The 23,768-nt window shown below is 43.9% G+C and overlaps 1 protein-coding gene across 3 annotated transcripts in view; it reads right to left on the bottom strand.

The window, feature by feature from the left end:
- Drosha (drosha ribonuclease III) overlaps positions 1-23,768 on the bottom strand; it is a 105,991-nt gene that overhangs the window by 12,551 nt on the left and 69,672 nt on the right. For all 3 annotated transcript variants that reach the window (XM_021182952.1, XM_021182954.2, XM_021182953.2), the window contains 7 exons: positions 19,698-19,757; positions 18,232-18,331; positions 15,254-15,356; positions 13,477-13,547; positions 8,314-8,358; positions 6,811-6,968; positions 5,463-5,568 (listed from right to left, as the gene is read on the bottom strand). In XM_021182952.1, the coding sequence (XP_021038611.1) occupies positions 5,463-5,568; positions 6,811-6,968; positions 8,314-8,358; positions 13,477-13,547; positions 15,254-15,356; positions 18,232-18,331; positions 19,698-19,757 (643 nt within the window). The remainder of the gene's footprint in view (positions 1-5,462; positions 5,569-6,810; positions 6,969-8,313; positions 8,359-13,476; positions 13,548-15,253; positions 15,357-18,231; positions 18,332-19,697; positions 19,758-23,768) is intronic.

Genomic DNA, 23,768 nt, shown 5'->3' with positions numbered 1-23,768 from the left:
TGCTTGCTCCTCAATAATAGGGAAAGGATTCTAGAAAGCTGTAGAATGCCTCTAGATTTTACTTTAATACAAAACCTTCTAGATGCCCTTTTCCTTACTGCCTTCCAAACCCTCCCCTTTACCAAATAGTAATCTGTCCCTAACAGCCTTTCTTGCCTTCACTGAAGTTTAATTTTAAATCAGAAACAAGAAAGAGAAGCATAGTCAAGGCTTTGTAAACCTGACAGAGGGACTGTTGATCCTTGGTGCAATGGCAACGGCCAGTACATATTCCAAATCTCAGATTCTGCCTTTGAGACTTCAAGACGTTCCCTCAGTCTCAACAGAGACGTCTCCTGCAATTACTTTAGACTTAAATTTCCATAAGAACATGAAGATTGATATTCTTCCTTTAACTTTCCTAGATGCTCTTGGTTCTAGGGGGAAGCCATAGTGAAAGGCATAAGCTACCCAAGAGGGCCACCTAGTGTAAGGCAAAGGCACAGACTTATTATTTTGAGGACTTCAATAGAAGACAATAGTGGAGCGAGAGCGAAGTATACAATTAAAATTGACAGTGATATGCCACACAGGTCTTTTATACCGAGAGTGGTGGCTAGATGGTCTCCATTTCCCATGATAATTAAAGAAAAGGCACACAAATGATAGCCGGCAGAATGCAGGTCAGACACGAGGAGCCAAATTATGTCAGTGATAGAGAAATCCTCTGTCAGGGAGGCTGGGAATCTATCTTCTCAGTGCGCTGTTAGATAGGGTACCTGCCTGCCTGGATGATTTATACTCTCCACTGTCGGGAGGCAGCAGGGCAGGATGAGATCACCGCTTCTCAAGTGTGTTTGTAATCCCTGCTCTCTCTCCTACCACCTCGCACTGTTTCTCTAAAACCAAGCAAAACCCTTCCACACGTTCATCTTGCTGGTGCACTTCACCCCGGACACAGCACCTGCCACACAGCAAGCACAGAACTAGCAGCTCGTGCTAGCTCAGCAGTGGAGCGGAAAGCTAACGTCCCACGTTATGGCTTCCCCCTAGAACCAAGAGCATCTAGGAAAGTTAAAGGAAGAATGTCAATCTTCATGTTCTTATGGAAATTTAAGTCTAAAGTAATTGCAGGAGACGACTCTGTTGAGACTGCGGGAACGTCTTGAAGTCTCAAAGGCAGAATCTGAGATTTGGAATATGTACTGGCCGTTGCCATTGCACCAGGGATCAACAGTCCCCTCTGTCAGGTTTACAAAGCCTTGACTATGCTTCTCGTTCTTGTTTCTGATTTAAATTAAACTTCAGTGAAGGCAAGAAAGGCTGTTAGGGACAGATAAGTATTTGGACGTAGGAAGGGAACAAGTTTGCAAGTGTCGTAGGACAGGCATCAGTTTCCTTAGAGGCTCTCTCTTCACACTGACCGCACCAGGGAGCCTTACCCTAAAGAAGAACTTCAGTGTGCAGACAGAGCATCTTCCTTCCCTAGGCATCCCAGTGCACACTTGACTAAGCTGCGGTATCTGCATCTATCTGATTCACATTCCTTCCTGAGTACTCAACACAGGGCAACACTTTTCCTCTACACCAGCACCATTTGGAAGACACAGTTACATTTGCTTGTTTTGTTTTTATTATTTAGAAAGCAAGTGTGTACCCAACCGGCTCAGTGTAAGCTTTCCAATGTGATTAACTGCCACTCTGTGCCTTTAATTACAAGAAGGGATCAATTGCTGTCCTTCCAATGCAATTCCAATAATCTGCACACTTCATTTTTTTTTTTTAATCCTTAAGCATTTCGAAGTAAGTTTCCCGTTCACTTTTGGACATGAAAGTAGCAGGTCGTTTCTCTACAGAGCCCATGTTCTGCCCTCGATGTGGCAGTCCCTTCTGTAGCTCCCTACTCTACCTCTTTACCAAGTCTGTACTGAGAACCCAACATATGCTAGGGACTGTGGGGCTGGAGAAGAACTACAGCACACTCTTACAGGACTTCTAGTCTAATGGGGGTGGGCAAGCTGAAATGGAACCACGCTAGGATATTCTAGCAATAATAGAAAGGAGCGAGGGGTTTAGACGTCAGCGGAGTGAGGGGTCAGTCAGAGCTGCCAAGCGAAGGAATGCTAGTGGATACTCGGCAGCATAAAGAAGTAGGTGCAGAACAGCCTCCAGACAAGAACAGCGTGTGCAAAGGCAACGACAGAAGGATCTGGACCCAGCAGGCTGCTGCAGAGTAGAAAGAGCACAGGCGGGGCGCAGGGCTGAACAGGAAGGCAAGACCACTAAGGGTCATGCTGGTTCTCCAGCCACTTCCCAAAGAGGAACCAAAAATCACGACTCTAGGCTGTGAAGATCATTCACCCAAAGAACCTGGTTGCCTTCCAAAACGATCGGTCCCTTTAGAGGCTGCAGCTCAGTGTCAAGAGGGCCTGCTTATCACATACAAACCCTGGGGTTCAATCTCCCAACACTGGAGACAGAATTCTTCTATATACTCTACCAAAGACAGACTGGAGAGGAGGCAAGGACCAGACCCGATGGGAGAGGACGGCTGTAAGTCAGCCACCAGCACAGGCCCTGAAGCTGGTGCTGGCTCGCAGAATGAATGACGAAGGTAAAGTTGTCAGGATACATATGCCAGCGTTGGGGAGGTGTAACAGGAGACAGAGACAGCACCAAGGATGATCCTAAGGCTTCTGGCAACTGAAGAAACGGAATAACCCTATGGGCAGGAAGGATACTGAGAGAGAAGCAGGGCTCAGGGTGGAAAGGAAAACTTTAGACACCTTGGTCAAAGGAGCCTGCTAGAAATGTAATTCAAGCTTTGCATGTTCTTACACCCTAAGTATCTGAGTAGTGCTATATCCCATACGTATGAGTCTAGAGTGTGAGGAGGGGATCTGGCTTTGGGCATAAGTCAGGAAATGGCATACAGATGTTTTCAAAGTCGCAACACAGAATGAGATCACCTGCGGTGCAGAAGTCAGAGGAAGGGGAAGGTCTGACAAGTGAGAACAGGGACGACGGTTTTGATGGTAGCAGATGGCGAATAAACAGCTAGTTGGTGCAGTTACTGGGGAGCTCTTGTGAAAAGACTCTCGGTTCAAACACATAGCATGGATTAGATTGGGGTACAAATTGATGGAAAAAAAAATGACTTCATGTCATCCCGAGATCTGGGTCTCCTGAAAGATTTCTGCTTTAAACTGTCCATCTCTTAGGCCAAGGACAAAAAGTGCCCTCAAAATACCAAGGAAAGCTTTTCAGAGTAGCAGATAGTGCGGGGGAGATCTGAGGACCGCACTCCTCTTGCAGAGGGATGCTCTACTACCCCGAGCCTTGTATGACCAGACCCACAAGTTCCCATCCTTCACAACTGTAAGTGCTACTGCTTCTAAATGGGCCTCCCGGTCAGTGACATTCTTCCTATAACCCCCTGACTGCTATGAAGAACTCCCTTCAGTAACCCAGGTGATCAGGACTGGGACAGCAGCTTTCTGTGATAGCGAGATTAGGTGGTAACAAAAGGACACACTCCAGAAATACCGGAGTAACCCTGTTAGGACTTGGGAGGACGAGAGGCCAAGGAAGGACACAGACAACTCCTAGTCTCTGATACCCAGTACGGGATGCCTGATACTGTCAGCAACCAATACTTGGGGAAACTTCAAGAACACCAAGGTGGGAAAATATTGTATTCCCTCTTGACACCTGGCACTGGAGCTCAGGACAGAAGTGAGTCTGAAGAGATCTGCTGCAAGTTTCCTGCCAGGAAGGTAAAATTGCTGACCCACATGGAGCGGACTGTCTGAGCGACAATGTATCAGCAGGAGACATGCTCCAGCAGTGACCTCTTAGATGCTGATGTATTTACTAGCTGGAAAGAATAAGCTGAAGATGCTAAGGATGCAGAAACACAGTAGTTAAGAAAAGAGGGATAGGAACATTCAGAATACGGTGTGACAGAAGCCAATGGAGATGCCATTCAAGGAGGGAGCAGCACATCAATGTTTAACAGCCTTTGAAATATGTGCTTATGACACATCATCTCTGTCTTGCCAACAGAGCTGCTGGCACTATTCATTTCTCTCAGAGCTTTCTGTAACAATGCTTTGTAAAACCTCCACATGGATCCTAGTTTTCTCATTTGATACTACCAGTTTGATAAAAAGCTCTAATTTTAAGACAGCAAGGCTGATGTACTCATTTGTGTAAGCTGTACTTCCGCAGCACCCACAGTGCAAACATTTGGAGACCCAGGCAAGAAGATTGCTGTGAGTTTGAACCCAGCCTGTTCTACAAAACAGAACCTCACATCAGAATAACAAAACCAAAGCAATCCCACTGCCAGCTCTGAAGGGATAGTGGAAAGAAGCCAGGCCCTGAACACGCCGCACTGCCCTGAGTTTGCTTCATCAGCTCACAGTGTCCATGCAGTACTGGAGCCTGCTAGGGCAAGAGCATCCGAAAGCAGGCCCCATCCCTAAGACCCTAGAGGATAACTCGGGAAGAGCAGGAGGAGGGGCCTGTTGAAGCACGTATTTTCCAGAGTCCCCAGGTTACCTGGTATGCTTTGGCTCCTTCTCACATAAACCAGGCACTTCTGACATGTATAAAGTCTCTTCTGTAGCTGAGAAGACTCAACACACAACGGACTGCTTTCCTAAGCAAGATGAGAGACACTGGCTCCCCAAAGGTTCATATTTTCTAAAGAGTTCAAAGAAAGAAATCCTTGTCTTTCTCTAAGGGCAGTTAATTTTTAATGGCACTCATCCAGCTCATTTACAACTAAAGAGGTGCTCTTGGCCCTTGTCACAGCACGTGGCAGGTGACAGAAGCTCAGTCCTCTCTCACCCCGTGAGGACTGAGTTGAGAAATACGGCTGAAAATTTCCACCTGAACTCCATGGTCTCTGCCAGTGCCTAACAGCTCAGAGCTGCGATTCATTTCTAGTCAAAGAAAACCACACACAACAATTTAAAAAGTATGGAAGAATTGCTTTTAGCGTCAACACAGTCAAGGTCACACTGAAAAACACAGGGTGCACAACCATCGTCCACCTAACAGAGCCCCAGCTTTCCCAACAGGCAGTTCTCAAGGGGCTACAGAGGGGTTAGTCGGAGGTCTTTCAAAGTCAGGAACTGGTGGACAGGCTCCTCCCACCCTCCGAGGTTTACTACCGACAGGTTTCACGGTAAAACTGGACACAGGAAGAGGAAGCTAATACAGTCTGACTCTGGACGGCACAAGTGAGGTGGCCGATGACTCGAACTTTACCTCTGCACTTCCCTTCCAATTCTGCCCCAGAGACAACGTGGCTCCCCACTGCCCCTTTGCCCATTCATTTCCCTTGTTTCTCTGGACTCAGTGTGAAGGAGTCACTGCACACTGTCTATGTGTATGTCTATACATACACCACTTACATCGCAGAGTATTCCCCCGGGGAAGAAAAGTGACCATCACAGTCACCAAGAGTCACTCACGGTCAAGTGTCCTTCGTGATGGTCCGGGAAATGAATGAACAAGTACTCCGTGGCCACCAGCTGCATTATGGAGTCGCCCAGAAATTCCATCCTCTGATTGTGGCCTCTGAAAAAGAAATACCACTAATAAAGATATCAGGAACTACTTGTGGATTTAAAAAAAAAAAAACAAAAAAACAAAACACCTAATTTTTAAGATTATAACCTAAAAATATAATTTGTTCATTTTGTTTTAAAGCATAAAACTAAATACAGTACCCTGACATCTTCAACTCTGGGAAAAATCTGAAAATGAAATTTAAAAAAATGTAATTTTTTATCTAATCATGGGTATGTGTAGTGTTTGTGTACAGGTGTGTGCACATGAGACCAGAAGATCACCTGATCCAGGTGATTTATTTTGTACACGACTCTAGCCAAACTCAAGCAGTAACCATTCTTAACCACTAATCCATCTCTCCAGCTCCAAAGGGACTACTTTAAGGATAAGTGACTACTAAATTAGGATCAGTGAACAGCACCTGGCCAAAAGCAGAGTGCTATTAATTGAAAAATAAAGTAAAAAAAAAAATATATATATATATATATATATATATATATATATATATAATATATAAACTTGCAAGAACAGAGCCCCTAACTTTTTTCTAAACTTAATATATATGTTATTCAAATCTGGAATTTAATTTTCAAATGTTTACAGAATCTATGTCTTTAATCTTACAGTTTAAAGAGAATTGGGGATTTTCCATTCAAGGGAAGGGGCAAACGTTTCATAGACCATGACCACGCCCACACACTCACACCTATAGTTTTGCTACTTTTCTCAGTTTTTTCTTCCCTTTTTTGCTGCTCTGAGAACTGAACCCAGGGCTTTAAGTCTCTAGCAAAGTTTTTCTGATTTTCAATTTCAATAGTCTCAACAAATTTATCTAAAGTAGAAGTTAGAAAGCTGTATCCAGATGCAGACTGTTTGAAAGTTTTACTAGAAAGCGGTCACATTTTTTTTTTACATCTATGGCATTTTTTTTAAGGTATTACGACAATCATGACAAACAGACCACATGGCCCTCAAAGTGTTTAACTCTTAATCCACGTCTCAGTGTGGACAAAGGGCTTACTTCCTTCAGATCTCATAAACTTTAAGACATCAAGATGCATAGCAATGGAACCCAAAGCTTGGGACAGACAACAGTCCCTGATCTACACCAACGCCTGGCTGCTGTCTCGCCTCGAGATTCCCCTGCAGTGTGTCTGCCCTCTAAGTTCCTCTGAAGGTCAGGAAGGATTGGAACCCCCTCCTCTACACGGTCAGGTAGGGCTAGCTGTGTGAGCACTTTCCACTCACAGGGTCAGGTGGTTAAAGCCCACGGTTCTCAGGGTGAACGCCCTTGCCAGAAGCCGGACGTGAGTGAAGATCACTCCGATCGCTTCTTCAAACTCCGTAAGTTTCTGTAGAACTGGGGAAGTTTCAATAAGTTGCCGATCCGTATTTGGCTCTTGTAGCTTCAGAAAAAAATAGAAATAAATTAAAAATCACAGTTTTTGATACAAGAGTAATTATCAATTCTTAGACACTGTTCTATAAAATTCCATCTCCTGTGGGCAGAAATTTTGGAAATGCCAAATAAAACCTGAAAGCCTCTTTCTCATCTCTTAGAATAGCAAACAAACCTAATATTTAAAGAAGGCTCAAACAATATTTTCCAATCTTCATTCAAATTTCAAGGCCAAGTTCTGTACATAGATAGTTCAAAATCTCTGGTATTAGACTAACTCTCTAAGGAAGACGAAAGCTGAAGAACAGCTGCCATATCCATGCGCGTCAGTGTGTGTGTGTGTGTGTGTGTGTGTGTGTGTGTGTGCGCGCGCCTGCCTGGAGCAGTACTGGGAATTGGTCTTTCTGACAAGTTACTGGTAATGGGAACTGCGGTCTGGGAGCTGCCCTTTAGGAGCCTCTGACTTTGGAGTGACTGGACTACTGCGCATCTTGAACATACTATGCAAACTGTTTTGGCAAATGAGCCTCATTAAAACTGAATTTACTTCCGGTGGATATCATTATTCCTCTACACAGGTGGTGCTCCATGTAACAAGCCTTTAACAACTGGCAAAGAGAAAATTTAAGAAGTATAACTAAGATTAACATTTTCAACAGTACTGGGTAACTCGTATTTTCACTAGAATCTTCTTACAGCGCTGAACTGCCGTTTACTATCATAAACCCTCGATGAACATCTGATCACTAGGGACTACTATTTATGTTAAATACATATTCACATATAACGTGAGACTAAGGGAAATATACATATCTTAAACTAAAGCAGAAAAACTTTTAAAGCTAACCGAGGGAAAGCACGTACTATGTATAGATCTTTTAAATTCCTAAATCCCAAGTAAAAAGCTATCATACAGCACTAAGTCTTTACTGTGCAGTAAATATTATACAATCTGAATCAATTTCTAAAGCCCAAACTAGGTTAAAATTTAGCAATATTTATTTAGTATTTGTTCTACTTTCTTAACTATGCCTAAGATCGCCTCTAACACCACTTTCCGTCCACGGCCAGGCACGTGGCGTGCAAGAACCAGCACTGTGTGAGGCACCCACTGTGTGGAGGGCTGTTCCTCCACAGCCGCAGTTGTCTCCTCAGGAGCACCATCCCCATGCTTGCCCAGCCACCTGAGCACACGCGCGTGCGCAGTCTACTATTTATTTCTGAAATTTCCCTGACGCGCACCATAAAGTCATAGTTCTGGGGAAGAGAGTCAGAGACTACAGGTGGTCAGGGAAGGGAAAGGTGGCCATGGAGTTTCGGGACTCACTGCAGACACGGTCGGTCATACTCACTTGGAGTGGGTGGAGAGGATAATTGAGCCAGACTTCTCGCAGGTCCTGGAAAATAGAATGATGTCTTTAGTGCTAAAGAGAGTCATTGAACACACTCCAAAGCACTAAATAAAATGTCATTATTTGAAATACTGAACTATTTCACATGCTGACTCCAGTCACTGCAAATTCAATAGTGCTAGCAAACAAATTTTTAAAACTGTATTCACCACTCAAACGGTCTGTAGTGACTGTAATTAGCCTATTAAGCGGGGGAGGAAAAGAGCCTTTTAATTAATTAATTTATTTATTTTGATTTTTTGAGACAGGGTTTCTCTGTGTGGCTCTGGCTGTCTTGGAACTCACTCTGTAGACCAGGCTAGCCTCAAACTCAGAAATTCACCTGCCTCTGTCGCCCAAGAGCTGGGATTAAAGGCGTGCACCACCATGCCCAGCCGAAAAGAGCCTTTTAAAACTAAATTCCATGTTTGCTGAACCCAATACACTGGATTACATGACTGTTGCACTCACTGTCACCCCAGACCTGGGGATCTGCAGCAGTGACTGCCACCGTGTGCGCCCTCTGATTTCACTTTATTGTCACAAGCCTGTTTCAGAGGGAGTGGGAACACACATCACGTTCCTAAGCCCTTACAACTCTGAGACCCTGCTTTAATGTGGCTCACATAAATGCTTACTTGAAATATGATAACAAATAAACTTTATGGAAAATTCAGGTGTATTATCTCATGGCTGAGTTAAATCCAGGAGCAGCTAGAATTCCGATTTCCTTGGGGAAAAGTGTTTTTCCTGCAGGTTCAGACTCTAGGGAACCCGTGCCTGGATCTACTGTCTGCCCTTGGTGCTGGGCTCTTTTAAATAAGCCAAAAAAATAACCTGAAAAGAAATGTTTTTCTCAAGTTTGGTTTTTGGCAGGATATAGGAAAATTTAGGATCATTTGTGATATTAGGTGATAAAGGAAATAGAAGCTCAATGGTCCTGAACAACTTCTTAAGAAAGCAAAGAGGTTCTCAGACAATTTAAAGAAAGGGTTTAAATATCAAACCGTTCTTTACAGGCACAAGAAGGGACTTCTGTTAACCAAATCAATAACCTCTCCCCTTTACTCTCCAGAGTGTCAGCATACACACGCACGCACACACACACACACACACACACACACACACACACACACTCTCCCGGTGTTCTCTCCACGTCTTGTTCTCTCCCCACCATGACAGGATGGATGCTTCCCATCTGCCTCTGGCCACCTGTCTCCACTGGAGTGCAGCCCCATCCTTACCGCCCTTCACCCTGCTTCTGTCTGGATTCTTTTATTCCGCTACAGTGACCTCTCATCTAGGCCATGACTGGGAATACCTTATGGGCATCCTTCCCTCACACGCACTCAGGCAGTAACCATCCCTTCCCTTTACACACTAAGCTAGGGAGTGTGCAGGCTCTGGTGAGGAGGCTAGGTTTAATTCTGAGTGCCTGTTGGTAACTTATTTATTCTCCCCAGCCTCTATTCCCACAGGTATAAACTGAAGCTAATCCTAGGACCTCCTTCCAATCGGCCTCTGACAGCACGCAGTGGGTTAGCACACTGAGAGCGTTATGCCCAGTGCGGTCAGGGAGCGCACCACCATGATCAACAATGCCGCAGCAGCACTCATAGGTCAGCTTTCTCTTCCAACCTTTCCCAGTGTCTCCAGAACTCAAGACCCACGTGACACTCCAATTCTTCCTTCTTGCTGCTTCATGTTTTTCACTTAAAAGCACTTGTGATTTCTCCTTGGATGTCCACGGCCACCCAGATTGGTGCAAATTTATGCCACCTTACAACCAGACAATTTCACCCACATCTGTTTCCTTTTATTTATCCCAATGTAGTGCTACATCTAGACTGGGATCCCAGCAACACTATTAATTAATTCTGGGACTATGGCTAGCCTCTAGAAGATGCTCAAGATTGGCTGGGTCACTCATTAAGACAGCATATTGATATTATGTATTAGGTCACTAAGATAAATAGGATACAAGTCTGTCCTCAAAGAGGCCTAATGAGGAATAACAGAGGTAAATAAACAGCTTACATACCTGCACCAGGTCCCTTAACAGTGAGAAATCATCTTAAACTACACCCCATCTGCCCGTTTCTCAGACAGATTAAATCTCTTATGAACAGAAATGGTTGTACTTGAGGTAGGTTCACTGGAGGAGGTCAGGCTACACCACCAAGCTGGGGGGAAGTGGGCCCCAGAGGAGAGGCATCACTCTTTCCAGGGTGTTGAGACAAACCTCCAAAGAGGACTTGAAGAAGACGGAAAATCTAGCAAACCCCAGCGGAGGGTGAGAACCAAACGTCCATCAGTGAGAGGCAGCAAAGAAAATGTCTAAGGATGGCATGAAGACATTGTGGACAAAAAAGGAGACTGACACAGGCAGAATCATCGGGGGAATTTAACCCCAGCACGCAGACAGCGGAGGTAGGTGGCTCTTTGTATGTTCACGGCACCCTGTTCTACACAGTGAGTCCCTGCTGAGCCAGGGCTACATAGTGAGGCCCTGTTTAAAAGAGCAAGGAAACCCCACCAAACCTTCTATATCTTACGTTGTGTAGACTTTGGTGGCTAGAAACCAAATATCTTAAAACTGGAAAGCCTGTCACTCACTCAACACTGAGGGATGATGACGGACAGTTAACAGGCGAGAGAGATGAGAGACCTTGCGAAGAATGCAGGGCAGCTGCAAGGGAAGCAAACCCAGAGTCACCCAGTCAAGTGATGAAAATTTAAAACTGAACGAATATGGGGGAGGGGGCAGCTTAGGGCAGAAAAGAGCTTGAGGTTTGTGATTTAAGGATAAAAATAAAAGCAAAGTATGTTCGAGACTAAAGGTGATGGGGCCAATACTAAACCTGTTAAAATAGCAAGTCTATGGAAGACCCATACCAGGCTGCTCAGAAGCAATTTGAAGAGACACCTTTTCCAATTTCTCGAATGCCAGAGAAAGGCCTGGGTCAGAGATGCTGGGGACCGATGTACAATGAGAAGAGAAAAGAGAGAGAGTGACGTAATGCCTCTCCGCTGTTGCCAGGGCCAGGGGCAACCAGACTGAAGCTCTCTCCACACAGGCAAACGCACCGGGACAGGCCTGGAGGCTTATACAAACTGAACGCAGAGAGTTCTTAGAAAGAAGTCAGGAGAAAGGGCTGGGCTGAGAACACAGACACGGCCAACAGGGACGCTAACAGGAAACAAGGCCTCCTTCCCACGCACCCACAGGCGAGGAGTCAGAGGACCCTCTCTGTGAGTCCTTCTGCCATCCCGACTACATTGCTCTCTCAGCTGCCTCGCTCTGCCCCAGCCCCTAGACAGCAACCATCGGGACGCTGGGCTGCTAAACCCAGTTTCAAACTAAGCCTTCTCTTAATTTGGTTGCACACGGAGCAGCTAACCAACACTCTCAATATTCAGCCCCAGCCTCGGCCGCAAAGGCCGCCTGCCTGTCTCCTCACTAACACAGACACCCTAAGTTATAGAGTCCATCAACCTGCATTACTTGTCTCTGTCTTTCCCCTTTGTGTTCAGCTTATTACATTTTCAACACACACACACACACACACACACACAGAGTTTGCCAATGTTTCAGCCATTCAATAGCTCGTAGATTCAAGCCAATTTGGAAATGTCAGTCAAGTTAAAGGGCTCCAGCTTGTACACATGGAAATTCTGAGGCAGAGAGTTATGTACAACTGAGCCTTACTCAGTTTTACAAGAGACACGAAAATGGATGCCGAACTCCAGCCGTTCCATTTGTAAGATGATGATGCTTGGGCCTGGCTTCTCCGCTCAGACACTTCTTCATCCCGCCCTTTACTAAGTACTCAGCGCTGGGCAGGCCAGCACCACACTGGGTGCTCACTGGGAGTGTAAGATAAGCTCACTAAGTAGACAAATGGGACAGAGAAGTTTAAAGGGAAAAAAAAGTCTGCACACAAGCAGATCCGATTAAGAACACAGGAGAGAGCTGTTGGGAGGAGCCCAGGAGAGGGTGCAGGTTAAGTCGGGACAAAGGAGCAGCGACAGCAGAGGTGAGGGGAACACTTAGGAAGGCAGGAGAAGGCTGCTTGAGCTGCCGACAGAGGATAAAAGCTGGAATGAGGATATTTTAAAATTCGAGAAAAAAGTCCTAAAATACACACCATCTGCTACAGACACAAATCAAGATGCACAGTTGTTTGTGATGTAGGGCAGGATGGGGGCCCGGGGGGCCACAGATAATTCTTCTATTACAAGCAGATAAACATAAAAGCCATCCCACCTCTGGAAAAACAAACTGAACAACTCCCGGACAGACCATGGAGGGCACGTGTTTAAAAGTCTTGACTTTTAACCACACAGAGTAATGCAGTCCTAACACCAGTAGCGTGTAAGGCGAGGGCTTCACCTGGCTCACAACACTGGCACCCTGTGTTCTTCACTCCTCAAGGGCTACTTCATTCAATTGTGATGCCATTTCAGTGTAAAATACAGAGCTGCCTTTCACTTTAATACTACACTGACTTGTTTTGGTACAGAAAGCATTTAGGACGCTCTAGCATATGCAGGAGGAGAAGGGTATCTCTAGCAATATTAATGGCTTAAAACGTTAGTAACGCAAACCATCGTAGAATCTTAAAAAACAAACAAACAAACAAACAACCCTATAATTTGCTTTAGAAAACAAAAGTTCTAGATTATTTATTCACAGGTCCATCAGAAACTCCTGTCTAAAATAAACATTTTCCTCTAGTTTACATAATTTACAAACACAACAAAATAAAACAAATCAGCAACAGACTAATATTGTTAACTCAGCCTGCAGGGGGCAGGTACTCACATACTTAAAAGTGTAAGATCATAATTAACATTGAAAATCTACAGAACATAACAACTCCTATTGTATTTGTAATGCACATTTAATCTAGGAATAATTAAATGATCATTTAAAAAAACATTCTGGGAAAAAAAAAGTCCCAGAACACTCGTGTCCGCAAGAGCTGATGGAGCTGATGCCGACGGACCTGACATCCACCACCTACGGGAGGCTGGCACTTAGTTTTTCCCACAGTCTTTCCAAGAAACAAACTTCTGCACTGATACATAGGCAAGGAAAAGAAGACGGCTGAACATAAATACCGGATCATTAAAGAGTAAGCGTCCAAATAACTGTTTGGCTTCCTCTAGGCTCCCCTCCAAGTAAACAGCTCCTAGATGAAAGGAAGCGGGTGTCAAAAGCAAGGCTGCATTAATATTCAGAGAAAATTACACATCTCTATAAAAAGCAAAAAGGCAAGCTAAACCCAGTCACAGCAGAGAGCCTAGAAGCTGAGAGCAGACTGTTTTAAAGGGAACACTTCCCTGCCCTTAGCTATGTTTTTGTGCTAAAATCCAGACTGCAAATATAAAGTTAATTCACTAAAATGTGTAAGCAGAAGAGGCTAGATATAAACTCTCATGGAAGATATAGCCTATAACCTATTAAGGAGACAATATTAACCATTCTAAAGAACACACTTCAATTCAGTTTCTGTTTTTACAGTGCATGTCTTAAAACAAACATATATGTTAACAACAACAACAAAAAATAGATACAACCAGAAACAGACCAATGAAGGCTTCTGGAAACACAAGCAAGGACAAGCTGCACTTCTAATTTGAAATAATGAAGCACTGGAAATGCACAGAATCATGAACCGTGCGCACTACAGCAACATCTTAACTTGGTAGCAAAATAAACCTAGAGTAGGAAAGTCATACTTTCTTAAAATCAAAATTTTCTGTCTTCAGAATGGCTACATTTCCATATATAAAGTTAAAATGCTAACCTAGAAGGCTTTGATCAGTAAGCATTACTGAATGTATCAATAGCTATAGCTAGATGGGTACAACAGCAACCGTGGCTCTGCCTGGCAGGCACCAGGGTCGCTGCTCCACAGTTCTCTCTGCCCCTTCTCAGGGCAGCTTGGGAAAAGCGTCGGGAGATTCTCGAGGTTCGGTCTCAGAGCTAATCAGTGCAGACTCAGCTCTGTGGAACTCGACTCTGGACCTGGGTGCTGCAGGACGAGCATGACTCTTTCAAGAACTCCCTGGGGCAGTGACACTACCTCCATCTCTGAGAGGGAGTGAAGATCAGGGACTGCATTATCTGCCAGAGACACCTATCTGACAACTGATGGAATCCTGTCTGCTCAAGCCTGAACCCAAACCATAACCCTGCCAAATTATGTGGACAGGGCACAGTAACTCCACGTGATAAACCTTCTGGAAATGCACCTACTTATGAAACACACAGTGCTTGGAAAGAGTGGAGAGATATTAACAGAAACTGATGGTTGACTATAACATTTTATCATAATGTGTATTTCAATTACCAGCTAATTAATTCTCCGTTAATTTCCCTATACCAACAGCTAACAAGATGCTGTAGATATAAAGCCTGGGTGAGAGGTGTCTATATATTAGTCTTCCTTTTCAAAATTAACAATAGTTACACAGATTCAAAACCTAGGATTAAAAAGATTTTTTTTCCAAGATAAAATCAGAAAATCCTGCAAACAATTTAAAATGTGTTCAAAAGCCACACTGGGACATTACTAGCAACTCAGTTCCTGTTTTCTTTTGTGTGTGTGTGTGTGTGTGTGTGTGTGTGTGTGTGTGTGTGTGTGTGTGTGTGTGAGTGGTGTGTGTGTTCACTCCAGGTCGGGAAACGCCAGGCATGAGGTCAGACGCGAAGAACATGGTAACTAGAAAGCATGATTGACTCCCCAGAGACACCAAGGTGCAGACAGCACAACGTGGTGAGCGTCCACGCGATTCAGGAACGAGCACGTGCACTGTAAGCTTCCACGGTGATTTTCATGCACTTTCCAACAAGCTCAACACATACAAGAAACAGATTTGAAAGGGAAATTACCTATCAAGGCTTCAAAACAATTGGCCATCGCATGGCGGAGATCTGATTCTCTACATAGGTCGGGCCCATGGGCATACAGCATAAATCGATCCAGTTCAAGTTTCTATAAAATCCAAAAATGACAAAAGGTGAGAACACTTACCAAAACAGCCCCATACATCACGGAGAAGGGAGCAACGGTGAAATGTACAGGCCTTATGCAGGTTTATCAGGCGCTTAGTCTAACACTCACGAGAAATCCACATGGGTCAGTCCAAATTCCAAGAGTCAGATTTGGGGTCAGAAATGACAGATGTGACTTTTCAAATCGAAGTGCAAACCAAGTATGAGACCTCACTAAAAAAGATGCTGCTATAGGAACATGGGTGTTTGGATTCACTTAGAGGATGCAAACCTAACCCAAGAGTCCAGTCTTTGATCTATATTAACACGCCATGCATGATGTCTGGTACCACACAGAGCAAGTGAGGCTCCTTCACCTCGATTTCCGTATCTACTCGTTCCATATCCTAATATACAATTAAATATAAGACCTTTTAGAGGTAGACCCAAACAAATAAATGCTTCCTTATAAAATTCCTGAGACTTTCATAAAAGGAGAAAGATAAAAATATTATATATATGTATTAAATCTGTTTCCATTTCCATAAAGTTAAAACTTAAAATACTTCCTGAACGCCTGAAACATAATATGGAATAAGACACAAGCTAATGAACAAACTAACAGCTGCAATCTCATCAGTCTTTGGACTAGACATTCAGACTCCATCCATCTCCACTTGGATTGGAATCACTGCTATGAATCTAGAGTATAAAACATATTCAAATCAGTTTTGCCTACCACAAATATAACAGCACAAAGTTCCTTAAAAAACAAAAAAACCCAGTTGATCCCAAAGTGCCAGAGTTTATACTAGACTATGTAAACATCGTCTGTTTCACAGCCTCACTGGGAAAATACAATTGCTTGCTATCTCTAGAGTCTTGCTTGAGAGTAGACTGCAATTCTTCTAGGGTGTGGTGGAATTCTAACTCTTCTCAGCCTTGACTGTCTACATAGGCTTCAGCAGAGCTCGTAAAGGGGGGAGCACTGGGATGAAGCCCTAGGATGCACAGTGGCTGCCAGTCTTTCTCCAACTCCATGCTCCCCAACAGCTGCAGGGCTACTGCCCTAAAAAAAGGTGGGACCACCACAGCCTTCTGCAGGAGACAAACACTCCAGGGAAGAGAACTAGGTAATGTCTGGGGAACTCTGTAAGATAATTTATCACATGTCTGCTTCTACAAAAAGATTTATATTTGAGTATATATTTGGATGTGAAATAAGTAACTTCAGAAATCAAAGAAGAATATGGCTGAAGACACCATATTCTTGGCACTTGGATTCCAAATCAGAGAACTGTGCTAGGATGGATTTGGTGACGTAAGACCATATAGCAATTCCTAAAGGGAGACGCCAGCCAGTCATTCTACGTGGCTCTGGATAGCACCCAATGTGTTATGTAATGGCTTGCTTTCAGGCTAAACCTGGTAAATATCTTCTCCACTGTCATCCCAGTATCTGTAGAATAGTTAAAACAACTTCACTATGGCCCAAAATAGAAAGAAAACGAGGATGGAAAGACTTAAAGTTCTTGGTTACTATGTACTTCCAACCACAAAGCATGTCATACCAGCTAAACACCAAAGCGCTTTTCCATCGCACTTGGACTTCATGCACTATAAGGCTGCTAAGAGCAAGTGAGCTCTTCTTGTTGCTTATAGTTTTTCATTAGGCACTCTCAATTACATCCTCCAATGCTACCAAGGGTGGTTTGCAGAACACCACTGTAACTGCGATAATGTACAACACAACATGAAACCACAGGCTGGAATTTGCTATATTTTGAATATTATTAACAGCCTTACAAGATCAAATCAACAAGCCAGTGACAAAACTAGTCTTTTCCAACTTTTATATCAGAATGAAAGGAACTGGGAAGAAACCACTTAAGGCAAAAGCAAAGGAAAGAAAGCTTTTCCAGTAAACACGGAAACAAGGAACTTCAGAGCCTTCATTCTTTCTGATAAACACAACAGCCTTTAAAATGTGAGAATTTATTGTAAGAACAATGATAAACAACACTAAAAATATCTAGCTGCTACAAACTCATTTACATCTTTGTATGATTTCCATGAACAAAGATCATGAAACCCACTTTAAATAGACTCATGAAAACTCCTAATGTCATTTAATTCTTAAAACCAGCATGTGTGTGGAAGCTAATGCAGATCCCACTTTATATATGAGAAAGCTGAGGCTCTGGGAGAGAACAACTGACCTATAGCCACCCAAGATGCAAAAATAGGGATGGACAAAACCCTAAGGGGTCAGCCAAAATGACCATGTTCCTCTCTGGTATGAGTTACTGTAAAATATCAGATAAAAATGGCAACACCCGGTCAGACCAAGGTTATAGCATCCTAGCATGTGTCTGTTCTGTTAGCCACTCAGCTAAGACAAGGAGGCATGCATACAGCCTAAAGCTTTAAAGCCTAAAGCTTAATTAATGGGATTTGTGATTTGGAGATTCTCAAAGGTCTAAATAAGAAGTATCCCACATGGATACCCAGTTCACAAACTGTCTGAAATATTCTGTTCAGAGCTATAATTCTGCCTGTTAACATAAATTAATAAACAAACATATTATAAAAGTGTTTCATTTCTTTTGCATGGCTCCTGTGTTCCTTTGCCCCAAATGCTTAGCCGTTCATGTCCATCTGTCTGTTTCTTACTCTTCTGTTTTCAAGTTACCTCACAGCTGAGCTTATTAGCTGCTGGTGAAACTCACAAAGGTAACAGACCAAAACAAAGAAACAAACAACTCCACCATGGTCCATAACACCTGACTCCCCAGCACACGATTCACCGAGCTGCAGAATGTGGGCTCCAGAAGACAACGTCAGACTCTGTGATTGCTTCCGATGCCCAACGGTACCTTTGCAAGCATGGCGAGGTGCTGATTCTGAACAATGGCGGTCCGATAGGTCGCCAAGCCCCCTTCCTCCAAGCTAGGAAACAGGTAGTACAGGTGGACACTGCAGGAACAAAGAGCAGAAAAGAGCAGATAAATATGCATCATGAACTCTCTGCAGCTCTGCAGCACAGAGGTGATGATACTGTGCCTGCAACAGATACTGGTCAGCTGCACTGAACTAACCTAAAGAGTAAGTTATTTACGAACACACAGAACCCTAAAAGCAACATTTACTCATATGTGCATATGGATTTCTGTTTAAAGATTTCTCTGGGGGCAGACACAGTGATAGTCATCTGTGATCCTAGCATTCTAGAGTCAGAGACAAGAGGATCACTGTAAGTATAAAGCCAGCCTGGTGTATATGGTGAGTTCTACGCCAGTCAGGATTAGATATTAAGACCATGGCTCAAAAAATAAAAGCAAATAAAAAGATTTCTCTGAAATCTGATAATGATACAATCTGTCACGCTTTTGTGACTAATGAGAGCAAACGTCTAAAAGTCCAAACTTGGGCGTATAAACAGATGCCTTTCGCTGGGTAGGACTCTGGGAGGCCCCCGAGGATAATCCGGGGAAGCCCTGAGTAGCAAGTGTCAGGAATACAGCAGCCAGGAATACAGCAGTGCATGGCATTTGGCAGGTTCTACACATTGATGAGTGAGGGAACTCCAGGGCAAAGTGTGGCCAGGGTAGTAAGCTGCCCACAACACATCTGGACCACAGCTACAGCTGCCTGTTCCCACAGCACTCTCTACCTCATCAAACCTGCTGCCCACCAGAAGAGCTAGTCTTGGAGCTTCTCTTTATGTTCTTCTTCGGAAACAAAAAAAGATGAGAACAGCCCAAGACAGTCCCAAGGGGAGCAGTGTCACCTCCCTTACCGAAAAGATTGTAAGCATGGAAAGACAAAATGCACTTTCCAGTCTGTAACCCAATGAAAAATCTTAGAAAACACACACACACACACACACACACACACACACGTCATTAAAACTACTTGGAAGCTTTACTTCCCTCAAGATTAGAAAGACAGAACAGGATCAAAGGCAAATCCTGGAAGATGAAATGACATTTTAAAATATCATCCTTTCCCTTTCAAATGGAATATAAGCTCTGAAGCATCTAGCCCAGGACCAGCTCATCTCCTGTGGCTGTGAACAACTTTAACACATGCTTGACAGGACAGAGACACCAGCCTTTCATCTTGTAATCTCACTCATTAAGGCAGCGGCAAGAGCGGTTGTCAGGGCCAGAGCCACAGACGTGGGGCTTTTAAGCTTTCAGAGGAGAAACTACACGGCGTCCCAACGCCTTGCTCAGAACTGCTGGCTAATTACAAAGGAGGCAATGCTCAGCAAATGCAATCACTGGGAGGGAGATCGGGCGGGCAGGTGGACGGGGCTAGATGGGGAAGACCTACTTACCTGGTCAGGAACTCAACAACAGCATCTCCCAGGAACTCCAACCTTTCATTGTGATTAATCCTACAAGGAAAACGTAAAGACCAGTTAAGACATTAGGGTCACGGAAACGGCTCAACAGGCAAAGACGCTGCCAGCAAGCCTGATCACCTAAGTATGCATCCCAGGGCCTACGTGGTAGGAGGAGAGAATGACGCCAGACAATCTGTCCATGGATCTCCATACACGCGAATGACATGGATGGACGGACTGACACACACAGCAAATGTAATTTTAAAGCTTTTATTTATAAAACAAAACAAAAAGACAAAATAAAAAAATCCCAGCACATTTACTTTTTTTCCCCTTCTCTTGAAACAGGGAAACACAAGGTTAGTTCACCAAGTTACCCAACACCTTCTAGGCCTCTCTCTCATACCCAAGAGCAATGATTCTCCTATCTTCTCCTGAAGCCACTCAGATCCCACATAGTAGGAAGGTGTAGTGGTTTGAAGAACGGCTGCACAGGCTACTATATCTGAATGCTTAGTCACGGGGAGTGGTACTATTTGGAAGGATTTTAATGATTTGGGGGTGGGGTAGGGGGTGGCCTTGGTGGAGGAACAGTGTCACTGGGGTTTGAGATTTCAAAAGCCCATGCCAGGCAGTGTCTCTCTCTGCCTGTGGATCAGATGCAGCTCTCAGCTACTGTTCCAGCACCTGCCTGCCTGCCGCCATGCTCCCCACCATGATGATAATGGGCTAACCCTCTATAACTGTAAGCCAGCCCCATTTAAATGCTTCCTTTCCTAAGAGTTGTCTTGGTCATGGTGCCTCTTCTCAGCAACAGAGACGTAACTAAGAGAGGTGGGGAGGATGAGGTTCAGCCCTTCATACTATATGGTCCCAACTTTCAAGCTTCAGGCTTTCTTTCCCTAGAAACAAGACTTGAAAACCTTCCAGAGAAGTCAGCTATCACAGTGACTATGGTGAATAGCTCTATACTGATCAGGAGAATCAGAGAAAAGAGAGTGTATTCCAGAAGGGTTACCCAGACAGCATCTCATCTCCTCACCTCCAAACTCAACCTCGGGTCTAGTCTTTTAAAGCAGGCCTAATGTATCTGCCACCTCGGTGGTCCCAGCTATCCTCTCCCACCTGTGTGATGGCCTCCTACTCCAAAGCTCTAGATATTCTCCAAAAGGGGCATGCACAGAACGGTCACTGCTCTCTTTAGGCCAGCCCTTCTCCCTCTGCAGAACTTTCCACTCTGCTCCTGTATACTCAGGTACAGTGGAAATCCACTTTAGCTCTCAAGGGTTCAGGAAGAAAATTGATGAAATTCTGCCTGATGATGCCATGCCTCTCACGAACATGAATGCTCACCTCCCCAGGACACAGATCACACTCTGTTTATATGATGAAGCAACATCTATAAAGAAGTCACCCTCAACACTCATCCCAGTTGATGGCTTATATTTATGTGAAAAGGAGATTCAGTTGGGGTTGTAGCTCAGAGGTTGAGGCCCTGCCCTGCACATCAGGCCCAAGGTTCAATCCTCAGTATTGGAAATGGCATTCAGGAAAGGAATTAGTTGTCAATAATGGGGGAATAAAAGGGGATGGGGGAAAATAAAGAGATGTATCAACTTTCGCCTATGCTGAGAACTTCCTGATCTCACTGATTTCTTAGACTGTAGATGTATTACACTTACAAACCTGGTGTCTAGTCCTTTAAGAGGGCCTAATGTATGTGCCACCCACGCTAGTCTCTCCCACCTGTGTGACGACTGTTCCAGCCATGTGTGCACATATTACACACACAAAGCAGTAGGCCCTATGAACAAACTTCTCACTCTGGCCAAATGGACACCTGCTTAAGGGATGCTTGGGGCTTGGCTGCTGTTACTTTGCTACTCCATTAGCCAAGGGTGACTAGGAGGGTTACATGTTATTTTTTTTAATTGAGCCAAGCAGGGCGGTGTGTGTCTGTAACCCCACACTCAAGAGACTGAGGCAGAAAGGGTTTGAGTTGAAGGCCAACCTGGGCTATTTAGTTTAGGGCAGCACTGGCTACAAAACAAGACTCCGTCTCAAAAACAAAAACAAAACCAAATCAAACATAAACCACCAATTTCCAAAAGTGTCTGCCAATGATTCTTCCTGAAAGCATCAAGTAATAAAGACATTATTTAAACATAGACTCAGACAACCTTAATAGTCCTCTTGGTGTGTGTGTGTGTTCTAAGTTACTCAGTTGTTGTTCTAAGAAGAAATAAAATTCCCAGGTATAAAGGCTCACACCCATAATCCTAGCACTTGGGAGACTGAGGCATGAGGAATGCCCTTAAGTTTAAGTCCATCCTGAGTTACAGAATACCTTGTCTGTCTATCTGTCTGCCCTGGGCATATCTCTCTTCACACACACACACACACACACACACACACACACAAATTTAAAAAGGAATGGTAAATTTTCTAAAAGAAAATAAGTTATACTATGCTATTCTGAGCCATGAAAATAAAAGTCCATTTTCTTTAATAGAGATTTTTTTTTCTGACAATTCAAAGTATTATACAGCAAAGTCTATTTAATGTGAAACATAAAACTCTTAGGAGTGTGGGGTTGTATGAGAAGACAAGCTATATCTGAACTATAGGCTTTATTAGAGAATAACAAGACACCTAGTCAAAGAACAGGAGCTGCTTTAAGCCATATGAGTTTAAATGAGGTCTTACTGCCATAAATTTTACCTTAATTTCTTTTATAAATTTTCACAGACACAGAGACTTTGTCTAGTATTTTAATTACGAGAAACTTGATTTTAACAAACTTCAGTTTGTTAAAATCCATGCTCACAGTACTAAAATAGCTTGCTCAATAGTGAATTTACTATTCATTTTTAAAAATTACCCTGATCTGGCTTTAATTTTTTAATTTCTACATCATGACTAAACTAGCGATAAGTCATAAACCCCAAAATGGGGACTAATTCCACTCTAGCTACTATCATGCAGGTCAGTTCCTAACCCAACAGTTCATCTACAAAATGGACTAAGAGTGGCAGTTTGCATGAGAACAGCCCCCACAGGCTTGCAGATTTGAACACTTGGTCCCCAGGCCATGGAACTGTTTGGAAAGGATTAGGAGGACATGGGCTTTGAGTATCTCTCTGCCACTAACTCCTGTGCCACGCTCCCTGGCTGCCATGCTCCCACCAAGATGGCCCCCCTCTAGAATGGTGACCCTCATATCTAACTCTTTCTTTTATAAGATGCCTTCTGTCAGTGTTCTGTCACAGCAGTATAACAAGCTCAGAGTAAGGTACCGGTGCTCACAGCAGCAGCAAACCTCCTGTCCCTTTCACCATTTCTGCTTTAAGCACCTTCGTTAACAATAAAGCAAGATCCAGGGTGAGACGTCTGCCAAGTAGTAAACACTGTTGTGAGAACTGAACTAGCATGCGTACGAGATTGAGATTATCTGTCACATTTACACCTCCAAATCCAGGGGTGAACACACATTTTTCACACAGTCTCAAGCAGTGACTGGTAGGGTAAATCTATAGGGACCTTGAAAGTCAGGGAACCGCCTTCCCACCTCAGCAACTTCTCCCACTCTATGAGCTGGATTTGAGGGAATGAGAGAAGAGGACACAGCCATCAGATCTTAGGCTTGCTGGACTAGCATGGTCGTGTGGACAATGCTGCAGAGAGTAACAGAGGAAGATACTGACCTTTGGCTTCCACACACACACACACAGGCACAAAGGCATGTGCATCTGTACACATACCTACACATATACCACACACACACACACACACACACACACACACACACACACAGAGCAACTATTGTAAGCCGTAACTTTTTTGTCTTAATACTTATTTACTGAAGTGTCTGTGAAAAGAGTTGGCTACAAGATGAAAGGGGAAGAACAGAGCAGGAACACAGACTTTGAAACCCTCACTGTTGAATAAAGAAAATTAGCAGCCGGGCGTGGTGGTGCATGCCTTTAATCCCAGCACTCAGGAGGCAGAGGCAGGCGGATTTCTGAGTTCGAGGCCAGCCTGGTCTATAGAGTGAGTTCCAGG

The sequence above is a fragment of the Mus caroli genome, chromosome 15, assembly GCF_900094665.2.
Source record: "Mus caroli chromosome 15, CAROLI_EIJ_v1.1, whole genome shotgun sequence".
Lineage (NCBI taxonomy): Eukaryota > Metazoa > Chordata > Mammalia > Rodentia > Muridae > Mus > Mus caroli.
The sequence above is the reverse complement of the archived record's forward strand: the minus strand, read 5'-3'. Positions and strand labels throughout refer to the sequence as shown.